Source organism: Schistosoma haematobium, chromosome 1, assembly GCF_000699445.3.
Source record: "Schistosoma haematobium chromosome 1, whole genome shotgun sequence".
NCBI classification, from domain to species: domain Eukaryota; kingdom Metazoa; phylum Platyhelminthes; class Trematoda; order Strigeidida; family Schistosomatidae; genus Schistosoma; species Schistosoma haematobium.
This window is the reverse complement of record NC_067196.1, coordinates 68516519-68531691: the sequence shown is the minus strand read 5'-3', so window position 1 is coordinate 68531691 and position 15173 is coordinate 68516519. Positions and strand designations below refer to the sequence as shown.

General features: G+C 30.4%; 1 protein-coding gene across 3 annotated transcripts in view; it reads left to right on the top strand.

Moving 5' to 3' along the window:
- MS3_00001958 (uncharacterized protein) overlaps window positions 1–15173 on the top strand; it is a 94275-nt gene that overhangs the window by 32883 nt on the left and 46219 nt on the right. The window contains exons 5-9 of one of the 3 annotated variants that reach the window (XM_051209482.1): window positions 1793–1888; window positions 1941–2670; window positions 4993–5211; window positions 6348–6535; window positions 11244–11372. In XM_051209482.1, the coding sequence (XP_051074938.1) occupies window positions 2111–2670; window positions 4993–5211; window positions 6348–6535; window positions 11244–11372 (1096 nt within the window). In that variant the 5' untranslated portion in view covers window positions 1793–1888; window positions 1941–2110. Of the gene's footprint in view, window positions 1–1792; window positions 1889–1940; window positions 2671–4992; window positions 5212–6347; window positions 6536–10608; window positions 11063–11243; window positions 11373–15173 lie in introns of those variants that run through there. The other 2 variants (XM_051209483.1, XM_051209484.1) reach the window with 2 other exon arrangements.

Genomic DNA, 15173 nt, shown 5'->3' with positions numbered 1-15173 from the left:
TCATCATCATCATCATCATCATCATCATCATCATCATCATCATCATCATCATCATCATCATCATCATCATCATCATCATCATCATCATCATCATCATCATCATCATCATCATCATCATCATCATCATCATCATCATCATCATCATCATCATCATCATCATCATCATCATCATCATCATCATCATCATCATCATTATTATTATTATTATTATTATTATTATTATTATTATTGACATTATTTTTATTATGTTATCACCAATTAAAACCTCTTTCATGAATTTATGTTCTTTGTGATATTTGATTTATGTAACATTTAAGATATTACATCAATTGATAATTTACAAAAAATGCCATTTATAAGTAAGCCAAGTTGAACAGTTAGAAGTACATACATTCCTTGTTATTGTTACGCATTTAACCTTGAAACAAAGTAACTGCGAATTCAATGACACTTAATGACTAAAATAAAATACTCTGAGTGTAATGACCTTATGATCAAGAATTTGCTATTTACGAAAGTGAATTCTGTATTATATAATATATTGTGTGTTTTTCTGTATCAAGAATAATTATCTGTGAAGTATGTTTACATCAATGTTATTTTTGAATCAGAGTTATCTTGTCTATCATAATCTTTTGACGGTGGCAAGTCTTTTGTTGTCTAAATTTCTACGTGTGAAATAATTTCGATGAAACCATTGATAAATGATTACTTGTTTTCAAAGATTTTCTTGATGATATCAGTTTGTATAGAAAATTTGGCTCAAATTGTTAATCCGATTTCATGATAAGCCAATATCTCAACTGATAAGCTTCTTTTACTCAGAATCCATTATTTTACAACACTTTGTGTCTTGTTATTTATCATTTACTATCTCTTCTGACGAATAAATAAATTCTAAAAAGTTCTGTGTATTGTGAATAATCAGATAAAAACACTCTTCAAAATTATATGTTCTAAGTTGAGACTTGATAACGAAACACTTAAACTTTGAAACTTAGAAAATTGTTGATAGCTGCTCGAAGTTCTCATATCCCGAGTTTAAGAAACGGCCTTAATCTATTTACAAAGGCTGATGAAACAACTAATATCCTACAACGCATATTTTGATCATCCGTTTGAAACTACTTATTAGTAGTTAAATTTTATCGTACTAAAATAATATGGAATGGTTACTTTGTTCGTTGTGAACAGAAGATCTCATTTTATCGTTTTCATCACAAACGCTAAGCAGAATATTTAATAGTTCTTTTAAAAGTTTAGTAGCGAGAAGCTTCTATTCACTGGATACTAGTAGACTAAATTTTTATCGTCATCAGTTCAAATAAATAAAATCAAATGACTTAATAAAAGCATATAATAAACATCCAACTTCCTCCATTGCCAAATACATACTTGAAACAGATCATAAGATTGATTTTAATTTGACTTCTGTGGTGTTGTACAAAAGTCTTAGAGAGCGTATACTATGGTTCATCGAAGTTTTAGCCAAACGAAAATTCAAACTCTCTTTATGTATTCAAAAGCAGTTTGTTCTCACCTTAAACCTCTACTGGTAATACCAGTTTATTATCCGGAAAACTGCAAATTTAAAGTGAGCAGAATTGTCTACTTTTGATTGTCAGTAATTTTAAATAATCTCATATGTTACTTATTATACAACAGTAGTATGCAATGATACATACTGAATCCTAAAGCAAATATAAAGTTTTCTTAATCCCACATGACATATTTATTTCTAAACTGTTAGCTAAGGTAAACGTTTTTAATAATTAAACTTTTTTAATTTTAGAATCACCTTTCGGTAGTGTAAAAGGAGATGAACAAGATTCATTTGGCTTCCATGAGTATGATTCACAATTATCAACTCCGGAAGCCAGTTTAATCAGTAAGTTACCATTATCATTATGCCAATATATCATAATTGAAATTTTCTTCAGGTTAATATAACGAAAATTCATCATTAATTGATTGAGTAAACTTGAAAATAATTATTAAAATCTTCAAATTTTTTTTCTATTGCATGTGCATGTGAAGGATTATCTTTGTGTTTACGGCTCCAGAAGATAATACAAATTATTGATTTTTCTGGATAAATATTTACAAAAAAATGGAGAATAGACATAACAAACCAAATCCATCCTCTGTAATTTGTTTGAATAGATCGAAATATTTCTATACTAATTTCAGCATGACTACAGATGAGTCCAAAGATGCTTATAATGATTTCTATAACAGGTCTTTCATTAATCGAAATAATTGTTATAGCAATAAATATGGTAGATGCGAAAATTATATGGAATCAATGATCAAGACAAATAATGAGTTCCCTAGAAATCAAAGACAAGAAACACATGATAACAGATTGAAAAATCCGTCTAAATCATTCCGTTTAGATCCACATCATGATAAATATGAACTTTATTCATCGGACAAAAACATTTATAATTATGATAAAAATGAATATTCAAAGAATATCTATCGTAGTAATAGTTGTAAACATAACCATACTAATGATAATTATGGACCATTTACACCAGAATTGAACAGAGAAATATCAGCAAGGAAATCATCCAAAATAAATCATCTTGTAAATTTATTGTATAGAAATTCAGAAGAACGAAATAAGCAACATATCATAACTAATAATAATGCTGGTAATAACAGCAGGTAAATAAAATAGAAATCATTGAATAATAATAATATTAATAACGAAATTTCATTGCCTCGGTTTTATGTGTCAAGACTATTAATTGATTAATCGAATGTAAGAAATGTCATCTCATCTAGCGAATTTCATTGGTTAATAAAAATATCTATGATTTACTGAGGAAAAAAGGCTGATAGTTTGTGTTAGTCTTTTTTTAGTGAGCTGCTAGGAACGTCGATTCTTATACTGAATAAGTCAGTTAAGAATAAAAGTAAAAAAATTTCTTCCTGTGTACCAAGCTGAACTTGTCAGATTCTCAACGTTTTCCTGATTTACCTGGAAGCATGAGAGAGGATACATCAAATTCAAATTCATTTCTTAGTATCCTACACATCAAAACTGGATCACTTCTTATTCAGCGAAAACACATAAAAAAGAGGTATAACGTTTTAAGACACACATTAGCAAACAGTTGTTTAATTTTGAAATCTGGGTTTGAATCACTTAAATATGTATCATGTGTATATGACAACATTTCCAAAACCCTCTTAACCACAAAGGTCGAAACAACCTGACAGTATACATCTCTCTTAGAAATTCAATGTTAGCTTCGTCACTACGTATGACTGTCAAGTAAGAGTGAGTGTAAATTGTTATTTATTAATCTTATAATATTTTAATTCAAACAAGATGGTTTTGAAGTTTTACTACATTCAAACTTTAGTGAATTCACCAGTGAGCGAACAATAATGAACCATTCGTAAGTCAGCCACATACTTTGCATAGGAACATTGACAGGATAAGATTGTAATTTCAGAAATAGTGTGAGGGTGTAAGTTTATGATTATTGAATTGATATTGTCTCATAAAAACCCTCTTCAGTATGACACTTCGGGATATTTCCAATTAGTGTTTGAATTCACACTAGGTTAGTCCACCAAAACGTAGACTACATGAGATTTCTTTAGAAAAAAGGTAGTGTTCAATATTCTTTGCAAGATTCCCATATTTTCATATCACCTGTCTCCTCTATTAAAATTGAATAAAACATGTATCTTTTTGTTTTTCTCTGAGTTCATATTTCCCGATTCACTAACTAGCTGTTTATACGTGTTTGTGTTATCCTGTTGTCGGTATCACGAGCTGCTATTGATCAGTCCTTTTCGGTATTCGAGTATCGTTAAAAAAAGTTGCCCTAAAAATCGTCTTTAATTGCAAGTTTTTCTAGACTTGAATAGTAGCTGTTTGTGCAGTCTAGGATGTGCAACCTGTTCACGACTCTGATTCCGGATGTACAATCTAGAGAATGTATGGACTCAATGGATCAGTCGATACTCCGCTAATCGTTTGAATTAAGAGCTAGTCGATGCGAATTTCGTTATGAACATTAATGCTGGGATTCAGGTATATTAACTTAATGAGTCTCAAACAGTATGAAACGCGTGTACTCAATCCCACTGTTAGTAACTATCCATCAAAAAACTCTTGGTTAGTGATGTGACTAGTGTCTCTGTTACCAATGACACTCAGCTATCAAAAAATAGTGAGTAACGTTAATCATTCGTATTATTTATTATATGGGTAGTGAAACATTTCTGTTTGAAGACATTTTCATGTTACAAATTCAGGTGTATGTGACTGGATAGACGTCGAAAACTGCTCTTAAATATAATTCACAATATATATTTATTTAAAGAAAAAGACCAGATATGATAAATGTACTTCAAAACAAACTAAAAAATCGTCAATTAGTAGATAATCTTTCATTCACAGTTTTGAAGTTCGAGAACACTATGTCTAACAATGACTGAATGTCATACTAAATTTCAGTGCATTTAAATAGCTTTTGTTCATCTTATAAATTAACTAAACTGTACAATATGTTTAACTTTTATGAGAGTTTATGAATTAAGTTAAACTACTCACTATAATTAGATGTAATGTATATTCTTTGTTTGTAACTTCTCTGCATACCTATCATGACATATTCAACTATAAAAGCCACATCATATGACAAGTATCAACAAGCATTTTGCCACTATGATTATTGTCTGGTTAGATACAAATTGTATCGTAATATTCAGTAGCCTTTATTGGACATTATATTTCAATTGTGCTTTGAAATATCATTATCATAAATTTGCTTATAACAGTCCACACAATACATATACATACAAATGATTGGTTAATATGAAGGTCATTTGAAGATAACTAATCACATTTAAAGTTATAGATTAACTACAAACCAATCAGGTATCTTCTTTGTAGAATCAACATTGAACATATTTCATTTTAACTGTTATTCACCAACAAAATGTTTTCTTCAATTAATTTGAATTTAGGCCCATAAATTCATTAGAACAAAGTGGTTTACCAGAGGGTAATCAAATAAAAATTCAAAATAAATCATTTTCCGGGAAACTACCTAGAACAATCAACTATTCATTTAATTTACATCAAAATAATAAACAAGTCGAAAATACCATATTAAATAATAGTATTATTATTCAAAAAGAAAATAACAGTGAAGAGAGTTATCCACAAATGTCAATTAGAGAAAGGTAATGATAATCTTTTACAATACTTCTATGTTGTTATACAATATTGACAATGAACTATTTGTTCAACTATAGATACTTAAATTGTTGTTGTTGTTGTTTTATTGTCCTTAAGACGTGTATATACAAGTTAAATATTGTCTGATTATATGCAATTTGTTTACTGAATTCAAAGTATGTAAATATAGTCCATTCTAGTCAGTTTTGATATATTCAGTTTCTAATAGATTTGTCCTGAATAAACTAAAGATTTGAAAACATTGTTTAATGTGTAGCTAATTTTCTACCATGTACTGATATCAGATGAAGAATTAGTGGAAACTAGTAAGCATCTGACACTTTTTGTTTTTCATTTAGGTTTATCAATCTATAGTATTGCAAATCAAAATGTTGACTACATTTAAAACTGTAGATCAGTTAACAATGAATTATGTCGAGAGATTTCCAAGGGTATTATATGTATAATTGTCATTTTCGATTATCGTCACAATTTTATCTTTTTTTTTAAATGTTGGATCAATTTACAACTCATTTGTACAGGTTCTTAGAAGTCTAACAACCAAATGAAACAGTTATAAGTGTCAAGACTCTATGGAACCCAAACACTAACAAACTAATTTATTCAGTTATCAAGCACCATGTGAAAAGTAGTTTCTTACTTTCAATACAGTCTAAATACTTTGGACACCTGAAATTGAATTAAGCCCCTATGAATTTCACGAACTTTGTAATGGAACATTATCTACAAGTAATCATCAAAACTATTTTATACAATTATCTTTCTTCATACCATCTATAAACTATCTGTACAATAATGGAAACTGATTTAGTTAGTAAATACGCGTGATTCTCTGTTTCATAGTTATTTTGAACTAGACAAATATTTAATATGAATATAAATATCGGTTAACCAATCAATTGTATAAATGTAGAGAATAACAATATTAGCTTTTGACAATGACCTTCAAAGAAAGATAGTTTCTTCTTATGATATCAGTAAACATAATAATATAGTTTACTAAATTTACCTAATACATTATGATTTTGTGTAAAAAAAACTATTATTATATTTCCACCGTAGTACTGACGATACATTTTTAAAAAATCTTTCTTTCCTATCATTTTAACCACTTAAACAGGATTGCTTGTATTAGACAGAATACTTTAAATTGGAGAGAGCGCGTTGAAAAAGAAGAACCAAATGTAGATAGATCATGTGATATCAATAAAATTCGATTATCACTAGTTGAGAAACAAGAATCTTGGAAACAACGTGTTGATTATAAAAATGATTATGATTTTCCAATATTTGAACGAAATAAAAAAAGTTAGTGTGTGTAATACAATGTGATCTATTTTATTCTGTATTCAAATTTTACTCTTAAAAAGAATAAATTTCAATAGAATAACACAATACATAAAGATGATACGACAAATAGAACCATACATTTTAGTTTAGTCAATTAATTATGTATTTGAATTAGTAACTATTGTTATGTTGAATGGTGCTTAGTACTGACTGAATTCCATTTTAGTCCTACACCAGGTTATACAAAACATGAATAGTTTGTTAATAAATCCTTTGATTATGACACCAGCTGATGATAGTAAGAATCCAATACTAAATATTGATCCCCTGAAAATTGTAGATACCCGTTGCTGTTCAGGGATTCAAACTATTAGGAAATTCGGTTATGGAGCTTCACAGTCAGAAACGGCACTACTGAGGTATTTGGGAGACGACTGACATTTAAAACTGAGATGCAATTGACCGATCATTGATCATTGACCAATGTCATGTATGCCAAATTCTTTGCGCTGATCAAAATCTATCTATTAGGTCACAGTGGAGCTACTGGTCTAGGTGGCTTGAAATCAGTGGTAACATCTCTGACTGTGAAGATGTGTGACACGGGTTAAATCCATCAAAGAGCATCAGTTTTCTCAAGATTACAGATATATCTTGCAGACAACTGCCAAATAGAACAAAACTCAGGTCTAGCGTTTCCTGTTAACTACCTCTAACCAGCACTTTGCATCTCTAGATGGTGCACGCGTTGTCGGGTCACTGAGACTAACGGCCATATCACAACTTGATCGATAGAATTCGATCAACACTAAGAACGACATGATGTTCATCAGATTGGTCACTATCTAGTGATCAATCAACTGTAAAGAAATTATTTTAAATTTCAAATAAAAGTATCTACTAATATAACCAATGTGCTTTATGAACGTATTTGTTTTTAAATAAACATAAGGTCAGCAAGATATTTCCAACTTATTTATTTTCCAAATTTTCTAATATCATTTTCATGATGAATAATGTATAATGTGTTGTTGAAGTGATTTAAGTGAGTCAAATGGGTGTGTCCTACATGTGATCTAAAGAGAAATTAATGACCATATAATAAACATATATGATTTTTATCCTTAGGTCATAACTGCATTAGTTGCGTTAATTGACTCATTCATAAATAAGTTGCCTTGGCATTTGATTGATAAAAGTTTACAAACTGTTTTGTAAGGAATATTCCTTAGTAAACGGAATACACCCACTGATACATTAAATAAGAAAGATTGTTCCAGCAAAGAGTTCTCTTTCCAGAGAATTCATTTCCAATATTTTTGATTTGCATTGTGCTTTATTCATATTAAAATTACTTACTTACTTACTTGAACCTATTACCCCTCACGGAGTAGCATATGTCGCCCATCAACACTCTTCATCAAACTCTGACCTGAACAATCCTTTCAGTTGTTTCCTCTTCATCTGGGAGCTAGTTTGTTCTCTCACATAGTAGACTTTTGAGGATGGTATCAGGCCAACGAACATTCAGTATCCTACGTAGAAAATTGTCTATAAATACTTGTACCTTTTTGTTGATGGTTGTGGTAGTTCTCCAAGTTTCAGCTCCGTACAGTAAAACTATCTTGACGTTCGTATCGAAGATTCTGATTTTGATATTGTTATTAAAATTACTACTGATATGATTAATTTTTAAATTTTGTTGAGAGATTAGAACGTTAGTTTACATATTTACATGCATACTGAATCACTGCTTTTATAAGCACATAAATAGTATGTTATTATTGATTCATTACTTCTTAGTAAAATACGCAATTAATACGTTGAATATTCAAATTTAGGAGTGAAATACACACATATATCATAGTGACTAAATCAACTAGATTGAAGCAAGTGACTAACTATAGGACATTCTTAGCTTTGCTTATTATTCCATTCATAAATAATTGACTTCAAATCTATTTTATTAACGCTCAACCCGGTTCACATAACAATCTAACATATTCAAATACTTATGTTAAAATTAAAATGATAACAGTCAATTAGAAACAAATTATTTGAAAGATATCAAGTTGAAGTCTTTCTAATAATTTATGACATACTACTTTTAGAAAAAATCTCTTTAAAGTTAAGTAGTTGAGTTGACTAAAGTTGAAACAAAGTGTTCAGTGTACTTTTTCAAAGAATAATAATTGAATTATTCCAAAACTTGACATTCTTGAGTTAGTTAACTTTTCAATGATATTTTTAGCTTATATGAGAATTAAATTAAAACGACTGTCATCAATTTTAATATAAACGTTATGGATTTAACAAATAAGTGTTTGAATAGGGGTTGTGGAGATTATTAGGTTTTTGATTGAGATCATGAACCGATTGATGTTAGACCACCAGTGAAAACCTGGAAGCACTGAACGGCCGTTTCATCCTACTGTGGGACACCTTAGCAGTGTGCATCCACGATCCCGCTCATGGGATTCGAACCATGGGCCTTCAGTCTCACGCGTGAACGCTCAACCTACTGTACTACTGAGCCAGCATCTAGTGGTTTTAATGTCTAACCTCAACCAGTCCATGAGGTTGCGCGACTATCTTCCATTATAAGGAGGTGGATACCTGTCTCTACCCGACACGAATTAGCTACACTGGCCACGGCTTCTCACTAGAACTCCGAGAATTCCAGCGCTTCCAGGTTTTCAGTGGTGGTCTAACATCAATCTCAATCTAAAAGTGTCTGAATTTATTCACAATTAAATAATTATGGTCACATTAGTGTTTTTGGGATACAATCTAACACAGTATTATAAAATACTTTAAAAACTTTTCTAAGATCTTGGGTTGCTCTTTAGCTATGTATTATATGAATGGAATTCATAACCTTTATTTGATTACTTCCATACAAAAGTCAGTTGATACCATATTTGATTGTGTGAAAACTACTGAAATGTAAGATATTTTAATCGAGGCCTTGTAGTTTTTTAGATATTCATGAATTATTAATGCTGTCAAAAAATAATTAAATTGTATGATATTTATGACCATAATAATTTATATCCAAAAATTACAGGTTTTTTCTGCCTGATTTGTAACGATGGTGGTTAGAGACAATTTATTTATGATTCAGTGTATTACATCTAGAGGTTAGACTCTTGATATAACGCGTACAACTTGAGCACTCGAACACTAGAACCCTCCAAGTCTCGAATGAGAAGACTGAAGATAAATGGAAAGAATGTTATTCCAAACAGTGTTAAATATGGTACAAACCTCTCAGGTATTATTCGTATTTATAGTAAAAACGAAATCATCATTATGCTCATCCAATCCGCATACAGGTATCTTTAGCATTTGTCCAGTAGGGAAGATATACGTAGAGATTCTGAAGTATTTTTTCAAGGTATGATCGAATGGAGTGTTTCCGGCTCTTTCGGAGCTTTTTTGAGCTTCGTCGAGTCCACCTGTGGACCATCCCTACAGAATGCAAAATTAATTCATAATTAATTAGGATTTCCCGTTATATCTTTACTAAACATGTTAGATACATAAACGTATGTTTCAATATAAGGAAATGTATCTGTTGTTAGAATGATATTCCATTTTGTGATATCTATTCACTCTATTTGTTGGGGTACTTTTAACAAAAAAAGTGATTAGCAGTGTAAAAGTGAGTGCTAAACTATGAAATGCCATCCAATGCTTCCCGATTTTCAATGGTGATCTTCCTTAAATCGACTCATGAATTTAACTAATTAAATTACTACAATCTACACAAAAAACCCCATTCTGATTGTGATCAATGAATTTTAGAATTTCAGATCGATAACCTAAATGTTAATCAGAAGATGTAGAGAATATAATTATTTATAAAAAAGGCTGTTCATACTGTTGATTATATATTTGTTAGGATAGTCGGAAAAATATACCAATAATTATCGTGTTAAGTCTGTGGTGGCCTTGGACCTTAAATGTACATTGCCTATTGGTCGATGTTTATTTCACTTGTAAAATATTGTGTAAATGTTGTTTCCTATTTTATGGTACGATGTGGTTTGTTTGCTTGGTATATAAATAGAGTATGTTTGAAATACAATAATTCATAACTCAGAGGCTGTGACTTTTGTTCTTGACTCAACTGGCTGGGACAGACAGCGAAGCAGGGCCAATCAGGGCACTAGGTCGTCCCTTACGTGTATTACGTGTCACTGTCACAGAAGCGATCGATAAATAAACGCTGCGCATCTATCCTGCAGTCACACACGTTACAACAATATTTAAATTAACTTGTAGTTTCAGTGGATCCGGATTATGACCAGCAGTGAAATCCAAGACTCATCATCTGGTTGTACCTACTAAGACTCGCTCCTAATATATGTTGCTACTAGTGCATTGGTATCTGATGTGATGGACACTGGGTTTGAGTGTCGTTGTGATGATCAACACTAGGAAGCATTTACATTAAATTGAGAAGTCTACGATAAGACGAAAAATATAACTTGGATTCCTTTGCAGCTCACAATCCAAATATACTGAAAATTTTGATCAAAAGTAATTTTTAGATAGTTTACCCAGTGTTTTACATGAATGAATGAGTATAAACTAATTGGGGAGCTAAGTTTAAACAGTTTATATCCATTCACTTTTCATCATCTAATTTCTTTATAGATCAATATTGCAATTACTAAAACGTTTAACTATAATCTCAGATTTTATTCTTCTGTCCTTGTAGCAAATGACTATACTAGTCTAGAACCTCTTCCATCGAAATGTCCTCATTCACAAGATCTAACAACAAACACATCGAAATGTTTACCAGTTGAACCAATAATACGCAATACTAGCAAAGAAAATCGTTCAGGTAAATGATAATTTTTTTATTTACTAATGAAATAATAAAATAATTTACGAATTAATTGATCCAATAAAGCTGTCAGTTACAAATAGAACGTGACTTATTGTAATAACAACTTGATATTGTTGATGTTGGTGAAACCTGAGACTTCGAACAATTATGTTTATAATCCGTTTAACTTACAGTTTAATAAGAAGGAAGGAAAGATGAACCAGATGTTTGTGTTTGTTAGCACCAAGTAATGAGTTTTGATTTTGACACTCATGCTAGAATTTTGAATTTCACCAGTTTTAGTAAATAATGTAAGATATTACTAATTATAAAAAGGATTTAACTGTTATTTACTCTCTGAGTAACATCGGCTAGTTATAAATGAGAAATTCTTCAATTATCTGATATGTATTCAAAGAACAAGATACCTTTATTCGTTATGAATCGGTCCTACTGGAGCATTTCAATTAATTTATTACATTGTAATGACAAACGTTATTGATTTGTACTGGTAAAGATATAAGAAAACTTTATCTTTTAAATACAAAGCTTGAATTTTCCCAGAGGCCACGGTTAAATTCAGTACAATTGTATGGAATAGTAAACTTTTTAACTTAATCTTATTCTTTTAGTTCCGACAACATATACTTTCATTAGTTACTTGTTAGGTGAACTATTCAATAGTGTTATATATTAGAATATTAAACTCAATTACAAGATGAAATTCTATAAATAATTAAAAAAACAGACGTTTTGAAGCAGTTAACTGAAATTGAAATTCATGAATCCGGTCTGTAATTTTCATAGGGTTAGTTCCTAGAATCAAATGTTTCAAAAGTAAATAATTATCATAGGATCACTCCATTTGGCGTCTTCTAATAACTTTATAAATTAGATGTTTAGTAAAAGTAGTTTATGGGAGGAAAGTGTATAAATGAATTCGGTTTATTGATGAAGCTAAATAAACACTTTCTACAAGTACAAGAATGTTATATAAATAGAACTAGAATAAGCCAATGAATTCGTGATGCCATCAGCCATAAAACACATACATGAAAGCTGTTAACAATATTTATTATAACCATCATGATTACTTCACGTCTGTATTTTCTTCTAATTATTACAAATTTCCATATTTTCAAATAACATGGTAACACAAATTTGTGTCTTATGACGTCATAATCGTTTCGAACAAAAAAATATTTTGATAAATCGAACTTGTTTGGTTGTGAAAAGGGTTCATAATCATTTAGATCAGATGACGTACAAGTGTACACAAACTGGTATCAGCTAGTGAGCCATTAAAAAATTGAAAGGATACTGTTCTAATTTTGCTATTTTTCACACTTATGTCTCTTTAAAGAATCGAATAAGTGGTTTTAAGTCTTATTATTAGTATTAACAAATTACTAATGCATAATTTAATAGTTTACCTTTTCAATTTAAGCTATAATTTAGATATATCACTCAACCGTTGTCAATTTTTATTGGTGATGTCTGTCTTATTCCAGTACTGGTTGAACACAGTCAAATACGACTTCTGTCTAGAATTTCGTAACTTATTTTTGAAATCAGCCAGTAATGAGCACAACTTATCCATAAAATTTATGAACATTTATGGCTAGTTCAGTGTACACAAAAATTGAGCGGATTCAATGTATTTTACTATGATTTATGTTCTTAATAAAAAGGAGAGTTGTTAAATATATGTTTCAGTAGTTGAAATCATGAGTCAATTGAAGCTAGACCACCTTTGGAAATCTGGAAGCACTAGATGGCCATTTCGTCCTATTGTGAGACTCCCCAGCAGTGAGCATCCACGATCCTGCTCGCAGGATTCGAACCCAGGGCCTTCGGTCTCGCGCGAGCGGGGTTTCCAAAGGTGGTCCAACATCAATCGGTTCATGATCTCAATCATTTGATGTAGTCAGTGAAAATGGCAATTCAGCACAAATTCAAAACTAACAATGCTCACTAGATAGATACATTTTCGTGATAATCTTTTCAAATGCAAAAGATATAACAAGATTAATTTATTGGTCGCTTCACATGTCAACTTCAAGATGAAGAAAGGCGGTAAATCTTTCAGAACTTAATAAAACTTAAACATTAATCAGACAAACCCATTCTCAATGTAAAATGTTTGTTAATTAAATAGTAAGTAGTATTACTTTTAAGGAGATAAAATTAATTGCAACTATATGACTTGCTATTTACTGTAAAATTATAATTCTTGGTAAAATTTGAAAGAAGCAAGTTATAATAACTCGGTATTTTTAGACTGATAGTTTTATAAGCCATTTTAAATTTTAAAATTATCAGTTTGTTATTACTAATAAGTCGACTGGCCATAGAACCGTCTAAAATAACTTTCCTTATTTACAGTTTTTTTTAACTCCATGCCCAACCCTCTTCTTTTACCTGGGTTTTGAATCGGCCGTAACTGTCGAAGAATTTCATCAGGAATTGATCATAGAAGTGATATTATAAAATAATTCTTTTATAAGAAAACTGGCCATGTTTAATTCTGGAGACCAATAATAGATTATGCTAATTAATTAACTAATATTATCATTATATGTGAAAATTATATTTGAAATAATCTCAGCAATAATTTCAACGTTTCATCCTGAAAACTTGTCTGAACTTCTTCAGGGTAATATTCAAAATCAAAATCATCAAACAAAAATATATAGCGTATAACAATTACGATTATTACTCTGAAGAAGTCTGGACAAGTTTACTAGACGAAACGTCGGAATTATTTTAAATTACAATAACTGAGATTATTTCAAATACAATTTTCATATATAATGACTTTTCTATACTCAACGCTCAATTTTAATCAAACTATTCGTTAGAATACTGACGAATATTCGTATTACCTAATGTTATGTTACTTCAGTTACAATTTGAAACTAGCCACTGATGAGACACTGGCTATATTGCTTATCTGAACTAATTAAATGCATCTGAGGAATAATTGAAATTTCACTTTAAATTTATCTTACAATGATGATGATGAGGGGGAGTAAGAATGTGACAATTTCTATTTATTTATTCCATTAACTTTTAGTCTGTTAGAAAAGTTTAAGAGGAACCCTGACAATTAAGTGGATGTATTGGCGATTTGTGAATATGAAACTTTACTGATTATATCCTGTAATCAATTATTCTATGGAGATTTTACTCAATCATAAAAATATTTCCGAAATTTTCGATGACCAAATTACTGAATACGTGCAATAATTGACGAAATGGTACATTATTACAAATTAAATTGTCCCTTTTATGAAATCACATTAAATGTGGAAATTATAGGCTTAAACTAATTCTTTCCCGTTATAATTTAAGAGACTATATAAAATAATATTTGGAACTGATGATGTTTGATATGAATATACAAACGTTGTACTATACATACTTAACATCTGTCACTTAATCAAACATAAATTTTTGTATTGCCTGATAGGATTCTCCACTAATTTAGTACAGCAACCAGGATTTTTCTGAAGTATATGGAAAACTCCTTGAATAGCTCAGTGATAATATCTTTGGCCTTGCTACAGGTTTGAACTCGCTGGATAGCATTCATTCTGTTCAGATCCCAAATATACCTAGTAATAAGTATCAGTTATTGTAAGATCTAGGTCGAGGGCTTCTTGCAAGTTGGATCTAATCACCTAACATGTAGGAAGACACCAGATTGCACATTAGTAGAACTGCCTATTGTTAGTTTCCTGGTCCGTATTATAGATTTGACCCCATTATATTCATTTATATTGTCTTGAATGTTCTGTAAGTGTATACTGAACA